The 9,052-nt window shown below is 38.6% G+C and overlaps 1 protein-coding gene across 1 annotated transcript in view; it reads right to left on the bottom strand.

Annotated features, from left to right (window-relative positions):
- Nucleotides 1-4,914: 4,914 nt before the first annotated feature.
- LOC132835859 (riboflavin-binding protein-like) overlaps nt 4,915-9,052 on the bottom strand; it is a 54,781-nt gene continuing 50,643 nt past the window's right edge. The window contains exon 7 of the mRNA XM_060854955.1: nt 4,915-6,950. Coding sequence (XP_060710938.1) covers nt 6,681-6,950 — 270 coding nt within the window. The 3' untranslated portion in view covers nt 4,915-6,680. The remainder of the gene's footprint in view (nt 6,951-9,052) is intronic.

Raw genomic sequence — 9,052 nt, 5'->3', positions numbered from 1 at the left:
TACCCTATCAGCATCTACACTATTAAGCCTCCTTTAAAATTGTATATGTTTTAGTCAGATCACTTTTCTTTCAATTTAATCTATTTTTCAACCTGCCCAGAAATGTAATTACATGCCCCTGGAAGGTGGTGGTGGTTCTTAAACCAAGGACTCGGTCACAAGAGGGCCCCAACTTTCATTCTTCTAAACTCCAATGAATACCGATCCAACTCCTCGACGTTTCCTCCTAAAGCAAATCTTTCATCTCCTAAACTGATCTAGTAATCTCTGAACAGCCTCCAATCAAAGTACACCCCTTCTCAAGTATTGTCCTGTGATCATCCAGCTCTCACTTAACTAATAGTAACTCACTCAAAAGCAACCTATAACATCCAACCAAATCATTAATCAATGATCATGTTCTGGTCAATGATAGCTATGATTCCAACAAGTCTGGTACCACTTGGAATGTAGTGTTCTCAAAACGTACACCAGGATGTCACAGTCACTTAATGGCCTTTATTTTTGATTAAGATGTCCACTTTTGTACAACAATAGATTTTTGTTTGATGTGGAGAAATTTGGCAATCAACAAATATAACATTTAGATTTTTGGGGTCAGAAAGGGCATTTATCAATAATTATAAATCAGAATCATTTCAACAGCTGTTTGCAGGTCATCTATCAAATTGCAAGGTTTTCTCAGGATCTTAAACTGTGAAACAAATGACATTGAGGGGGAAGGTTGCAGCAAATCATGTTGTAGTATAGATATCCGTCTATTTGAATCTCTACAGTGCAGCCAACAGAGTAGCATCAATTCACTTGAACCAACTGCTGCATTTTCACGTAGCTCTGCAAATTAATGTATTCCTTCCGTGTTATCAGTTTTCGTGGAGTTATAACAGGGAACGCTAACAATTTTGCTGGAATGAAGACAGCAAACTCCAGGGCTATTTAATGAATTACACACCTTTCAGATTTTGGTTTCCAACAACTTGAGCATAAAAGATAATTGTGCAAGGAGTATAATGGGTGAGCAATTTAATATGTGTTCTATGAAAATTACCTCCCAGTATACTTTCATCTCCAAATGAAGATTTGGAGATGAAAGTAAAAATTAAGGAGCTCCCATCTGCTACAGTGAGTACACAGACAACACCAGACTCAATGAGCTTTATTAAGTTTAGATCCATTTTTATATAGATGCTGAAATGCAATTATTTTCTTAACCTGGAGCCACCTCCTTTCAATTTTTTAAAAAAATCTAATGAAATAAAAATGAATCGGTATTCAGACTTGAACAATTTAGTATTGATTTCTCCCTGAATGCATTCTTTTCTTTATCAGCTTCAGTCATCGCAGGGTGTCTTGGGTCACTAGGCCATTTTTCTCTCTCCTGTTGACAGCCATGTTTAGTGGATATCGCTGTTCACAAGCAGATGTTTCCTCAATCAGTTTCCACAACTTCAGACCGGTACATTAAACCTAATAAAAGCAATCAAAGTGTGGGGCAGTATGCTGCTGCAGTGTTGCACACCGATGTGTTAATGTTATGCTAAGCAAGCCTCTCTCTTACTTGGAAGACATTTTACTGTCAGTGCACAAGATAATTTCTTTGCTGCTGACTCCAGAATCCTGATGTTCATATTTTTCTCACTTAGTGGCATCCCTGTTTCTTTGCGGAACTGGAACTAATGGGCTCAGATGCAATCTGTTCACTGTCTGGAACTGTAGATTACTTACCAGTTATGGTCTCATCATAGCCCCAAATAATTACAGCTCTTCGGCCATGGAGGCTGGAGGAGCGGATTTTCACTAGCCGAAATGGGCTGCTGAGTAATTTGCACTGTAAGCAGAAGGACGTCACATCTTTAAGACTTTATGTAAGCTTTCCTTTTACCCCTGTGCATCTGGACAAGGGTGATTCACTTGGTACCATGTCCAAGAGAGAAAGCTAATTGGAAAAAGTGCAGCAGATATATTTTAGGGAATGATTTGTAGCTTCCCTTCATGTATTCCTAATAACAGCATATAGTGTTATGGGTACTGTCCTGCAAAGATTGTTGGATTAGTATTTCAGAGACTGGGTTCAAATCTTATCAGAGTAGTTGGGGAATTTAAATTCAGATAATAAAATAAATCTGTAATAAAAAGCTAGTCTCAGTAATGATGACCGTAAAATTACCAAATTGTCAGAAAACATATCTGGTTCACTGTTGTCCTTCAGAGAAGGAAATATGCCATCTTTAGCGGGTCTAGCCTACACGTGATTCCTGAACTGCATGAGGTTGATTTTAATAATCCTCTGAAATGACCTTGCACGATGTGGGCTTTTTCAGGCTATTTAGAGAGGGGCTATAAATGCCAGTAACACATGCTCCCCTGTGAATGAATTTTAAAACGTTTTAAATCTTTTGTGCAATTTAACACAACTATAAGTGTAAACCTTAACTGTGAAACTTTATGTCTGGTTCAGAGTATCAATAAATTTGTTTCTCAACATAAATGAGACTTAGTGACATTAGAGATTTTATCACCGTATTTCCCATTTTATTAGTAAATCTCACATTTCTGTAGAATTGCACAACATCAGTAGTTACAGGGACAGATAACCTGGTTAATAAAAATATAGAACAAGCAGAGACAAAAAAGCGCACTATCCGTTTATATGAGGATATCCTGTTTACAGCACACTGTGCACAGGGACCAAATCCACAGCAGATCTTTACAATCCACCACAGAAAGATAAACAGACTTTAAAACCAAATATACGAGACATTACGGGGCAGGAACAGTGCCTAAAATACAAAAGAGACTGCAATGAATTCTATTTAATTCTTAATTTTAAAGGTATTTGACTGGAAAGGGGATGAAGGAAAGAATAGAGGAGAGAGGAAGCAGTAATTTGTGGCTAACCTATTGTGAGATAGGAGTACTGTATGTTGGTAAGAATGTAGTCTGAAGCAAGCAGCATCAATGCATTGACTCTTTACGTTAGTTGCTATAGTTTCTAAGGTTGCAGGAGAATTGATAATTCATATGTATATTGTGTGTAAAAGGGGTGGTGATGGTGCCAGGGTAAGAATAGGGTCATGCATTCTTTGCTCCAGCATGGCGGAGGTCCAATCTTTAGTCAACAGGCCTATTTCTCCTTGGACCTCAAGAGGTTTACTCTGTTTGAACATTGTCAGTAAAGCCAGAGCCTTCACCATATCAACACTGACGCAGTGCAGGAGGCAGAAAATGATGATTAATTTATTGCGTCTAGCCAGAAGTGGATAAGTTTTCAACCCATCTTTTGTATCTATATTTCCCTTTCCTAGTCAGGAGTTCCACATGATACAAAGTTGACAAAAAAATTCTTTGTAAGGCTTGCCTGCAAAAAACTGATTCAGCCAAAACTGTCACCTGTGCTTTTGCAACTGTTACGAAACAAGCTGCTACAAAACATGCATTTGCTTTATTTCTAGTCTTGCTGATTTATTATTTATGCTCCGAACAGAAAAATTGTATCATTACAAGAAAACTAAGTATTTTTGAAACCAACTGACATGGCATGTTCAAAGTATAAGCAACCTGCAAAGAAGAAGCAAACAAATCTTTAACAAGGTCAATTCATCTCTTTGTTAGGCCAAACATTGACTGCTTATCAGCCCATTTCTGTTCAATGTTACAATTCCACTTGATGTAGTTTTGGCGGATAAAAGGCCTTTGAATTTTATAAATTTCTGTGCTCTCTCGTTCTGCAGAAAGTTGCTTATTAGATTACCACATCAGTCAAATCTCTGGCAGGATTGGCAAGGCAAAAAGATCTGTTTCTTTAATTGGTAAGTGGAGAAATGAAGCAGTCTGCTGACATTTTCCATGTTATTGTTGACACAATTCATAGAAGATGCTAAGCCAAATTATTCACCTTCTGGTAAGGGTGAATTGATTGTAAGATTAATGAAAAGTAAATTGAAATGTAATGGAACAGCAACAGCTAAGAATTATAGTTTACAATCAGTGGAGGAAAAATAATGGATTTCTTTTTAACAAATAGAAACATTTAGTATTCATTTGATCCTGTCTATCAAATGAAGATGATAAAATATTTTTTAAAAGATTAATGTGGAGGATCCAAAAACTGAGCCAGTACATACAGGAGACAGAAAATGGTCATCAAAGATTTCATTTATACACATTCTATCAAGTGATACCACTTGGAAGACAGATGTCCTGTTTAAATATTTAACCCTTAATTCATAAGTTGCCCAACTGCAGTTATCACTTTAGGTACCAATAAAAGCACCAATTCATGCAAACTGGTATGTCAGCAATAATGCACCACTTGTGACTGATCCATCTGCAATAGCAAAACATTCTTCTATTGCAATTGCTGGGCCACATACATATATTTAGTTGTAAAGTAGCCATAAGCTAAGTTGACTGGTTTGGCAGAATTGGCCACAGTAGCCCTATGCTAAGACTAGGTTGTGTGGGACTAGCAGAAATCAGCTCAGATATCCACTCGTCAGGTTTGCTACACTGATTTCAGTTTCCTTTCCTACTGTACCCAGATCTCAGTCAAGTCGAGTGCCAATATTCCTGATTAGAGTTTACACATGAACAAATGGTCACTTGAGTGAGTGTGTCTGGTAGCACTGCACTGTACTTTAGCATAAGTTGCTGCCTTCAGGAGGACTGATTCAAATGTTGACTTTTTTTAAATTAATAAACAATGCCACCCTCATCCATTCTGTAAAATCTATGTTCATACAGCATAATAGTATTCTAGTCAGGATAACATGTCTGTACCTTTATGAATTTGTTATGCAATGTATGGCATTACATCACCAGATTTGCTACAATGACATTTTAACACACATTCTGAAAATGATCACCAAAGTACATTTTAATACAGCTATCAGTACTCCATAGTCATTGCATCCTTTTAATTCTATAATAATTTCTATTAGAAATTTACAGAAATATCTCAAGACCATTTCAGAAGCAAGAAAGTCTAAATGTAATAATCCAGCAAGTAAACTATATCTTTGTGAATGCTTATATGTTCTTTAAATACAAGGTGCAACGTATAGATTATTATTAGACTATTCCTCACATGCTGCTTCCTCCCCCCACAAACACACACATACACAACCACCTATCCAACAGTAATAGGCTATGTGGCCCAAGCAAATGGTGGTCTACAACTCAAATTTTACAGCAATTGTTAAAAGTGCTAAATATAAATTCTCCTCTTTCCTAATAGTAGGAGTTAGGATCAGAGCAAGCAAATTTCACACAGTTTAAACTGAGACTGCAGAATTGTAGCTTCTAAAAGTTTGCTGCGAAAGCGCAGGTGGCTTGAGAATTGTCCCAAATGTTCCTTCCCTTATCACAAGCATTATATGTTTAATACAAACCATGCCCAAAGGGAATGGAGATGACAGTGCTACTTGGAACTTTGAGTGAAGTGATTGCATACTGTTGGATTAGTTCTCTATTTTAATGTCATATGTTCTGTATATTATTGAGTCTGTTTTCTCTGGCAAAATTATTTCAGAGGTGTGATCCAGAGTTTCAAAATGAAGTGAGGAATTGCTGTGAGCAGGTAATTTTAACTTTTTAGACTGCAAAACAAGGAACGAGAAAATAGGAGTACAATGTTATCAAATCCTAATCTTATCAGATATTTCTTCCTAAATTCAGCAAAAAGAATGATAGCAATTTGGAATAGAATCTGCTGTTAAGTTTCTTGGACAACTTAGTTGGTTCTTACAGGACTAAATGTTTACATGGATTTAGATGTTCAATTACTCCTCCCAAAATAACGGTTCCAGAGACATTCCAGTCCACGGAGGAGGTCAGAGTCCGTTGTAAGATTGGATTAACAACCTGGAGTTGTCCTTCACAACTTAGGGACTGCATCCATAAGTTTGATCTACTTGGTCGTTGAACTTGCAGAGTCATTTGTCTTGATTTAAGGAATGTCTTTTGAAGAAATCTACACAAGTTCTGTGTAGGGGAATGACTCGGTGGATCAAAATGTGAACCCGAGAATTGTATTCGGGATGGAGAAAGGCCCATTATGTATGTCTAATTTCCTGAGGGGATGACATTACTGTCTAATTCTTGCTAAAAGTTCATTCTTTAAAGGTCCATTCATCCTTCTCTATTTTTGTGTTATTTTTGGATGATGATCAATATATAGTTAGGTGGTGGTAATTTGGAACTGATGGATAAAACATATCTGACTTTTTCTTCGGTGGAGTCTAATGGAAGCCAAGATACCAAATTTGGATACCGGACGTCTCAGCTTAATGCTCAAGATGGTGTGGCAGCATTTTTTCACTGCTGAGATTAGCAGCTTGATAGTAATGCTAAAATATTAACTTGGCTGTAAACTTAATCCTGAATCAGCTAGTTTGTGAGAAGGAAAATGTGAGGATATAGGAAGAAGAACAGGAGGTTGTTTTTTTCTTTCTCTGAACTCTCATTCATGGTGCTTTCGTTGACTTTGGACTTAAATTAGGAGGGAATTTGATGGAGTTTGTTGAAATGTAGATGGGTTGCATGCTAGAATAGAGAATAAAGAGGACTGGGATGGTGAGTATTAACTCTGGAATATTTATCAATGTGAATACAGCAAGGAGCAGGTTTTAACAGGAGCAGCAACTATGCAAAACAAAAGAGAGACAGCAACCGTAGTTTAACTAATCAGTCGTCGGGAACCCGCTTCCACTGCCATCGATGTCTTCCACGAAAAGTGAATGCGTGCGGATGGAGCGCCTCAGCTTGTTCCGAGTGCTGCGCTTCTCTTTGCATGGGAGCTCCCCATTAATACCAGCCTTGGTGCTATCCTCCTGCATCAGGGTTTTAATCACCTCCTCGTCATTCTCGTCCATGTTCAGGCAATTACAGGATCTGACCTTGAAAGAACTTCCAGATATGGTCTCACATAGATCTTTTCCGTTCTTGTACATCTTGGAAGAAAAGAAAATAAAGATTAGATTACTTACAGTGTGGAAACAGGCCCTTCAGCCCAACAAGTCCACACCGACCCGCCGAAGCGCAACCCACCCATTCCCCTACATTTACCTCTTACCTAACACTACGGGCAATTTATCCTGGCCAATTCACCTGACCTGCACGTCTTTAGACTGTGGGAGGAAACCGGAGCACCCGGAGGAAACCCACGCAGACACGGGGAGAACGTGCAAACTCCACACAGTCAGTCGCCTGAGTCGGGAATTGAACCCGGGTCTCAGGCGCTGTGAGACAGCAGTGCTAACCACTGTGCCACCGTGCCGCCCACTGAAAGCCATTAAGCCATATGTGCTAGCAATTTCAGTATATTGATAGAGACTGTGCTTTTTTATTGCTAGGATGCACTGTTGTCAGCAGATGCTGATGCTGCTATCAGCAGAGATATTAACAGCATCCAACTAAAGTGGGTTTCTGTCCAACACTTCGTTACACATCGTGGAATCTGCATATTGCATATAAAAAAATAGCAATGATCACTTAGCTAGGCCCAAGGTATACCTTCAGTATTCTGAGCAAGCAGGGACAATGGTGAGACCCTAAAAACCCATCGACCACCGTTTGCATTTCTTAAGTCTTTTCACCTCTTGTTGCTCTATTTTGCTTCTTTTGCATTCCCCAAAATCCAAAGCAGTATCTTTCACTTCCAGTTACTATCTCTCACCACAGCCAGATAAAAGTAAATATGCAATGGAATTAAGAAGAAAACATGCAATTCCACAAATAAGATGTAGAACAAGAAAACTACAAGATAGCCAAAACTCAAATAGGATGTAAACGGTAGAGAACTTAATGAACTCAACCTGTAAACATGTGATCTGTAGGTTTCAATATAAACTGGAGTGTGCAAGACACCCTTCATTGTGTAAATTAAAGAGACTTGCATATTGCAACATATTGTAATTAAATACTGAAATATTTATGTATGTGCAATCCTTTCATGAATGTATACTTTATTTTAATGATGGTCTATTATGATTACTTTTATTTGTATCATCACCACAATTTGGCACAATTTACCACCATGGTGTTCTTTCAATAAAACAATTCTCTCTCCTTGGTTGTATGCTGAACAGCATGGCTGGATATTGAAATTGCGATAATCCCCATGCACCATGACACCCGAGCAGTAAAAGCAGTTGAAATGGAACCAGCAGCAATGTGGAGTCAGAGAGGAGGCTGAAGTTAAAGCACGTTGCACAGGAGGTGGCTACAGTGAGTGATGAGGTCTTTGGATCGAGAACATGAGCTGCAATTCTACTGAAGTGCCCAAATCGTAATAATGATCGAATTTCCGCCTTAAGTGTAGATTAGCTTGTGGGCTGCTTAAAGAATGACTGAGGAGTGATGGTAATAATGAGCTACATTGACTTTTTTTTTTGGTGAGTAAATTATATTGCTTTTGTGGAGATGTAGATAGGTTGTATTCATGGTTGCAAAGACCATCACATTCCCTCCTGATATGAGCCCACCATTAACCAAAGCACCATGGATAAGAGTTCAGGGAAGGAAAAGAATCAATTCCTAATCAGCATCCTGATCCTGATTGGAGAATGCATTTGTGGACATGTGTTGAGGACCAGATCTGACCCATTCCATTAGTCAAAGACCCTGCTATTTAGGCTCAAAAGGCTTCTCTAGTGATTGGAGGGCAGCTGATACCTGTAGTGATATCACAAATCAGTGCTCTTGGGTGGAGGTGAAGTCATGAACGGAGTGTGTGGGGAAGAAAAACAATTTGCTAACAGCAATCTTTATGACAGGCAATTTCTAACTAAGACATCCTGTCCCACACATCACGACAGGAATGTTCATCTATCTTGACAACTCCTCAAAACTCGCAGAAATATTCCAGCAAATTCCCAGCTGGCTGCAGAATTCTCCCCGGGGCCCAGCATCCTCTGAAAGACAAAAGCTTATCGATGCGACATAATTCATAGACATCTGTGACCATTTGTCACACACGTCATCATCTTTCAGCAAAATTGTCACACAATTATCATTCAGCTGGAACTAGGGTTGCAATGAATTTCAAGTGCTG

Source organism: Hemiscyllium ocellatum, chromosome 45, assembly GCF_020745735.1.
Source record: "Hemiscyllium ocellatum isolate sHemOce1 chromosome 45, sHemOce1.pat.X.cur, whole genome shotgun sequence".
Lineage (NCBI taxonomy): Eukaryota > Metazoa > Chordata > Chondrichthyes > Orectolobiformes > Hemiscylliidae > Hemiscyllium > Hemiscyllium ocellatum.
The sequence above is the reverse complement of the archived record's forward strand: the minus strand, read 5'-3'. Positions and strand labels throughout refer to the sequence as shown.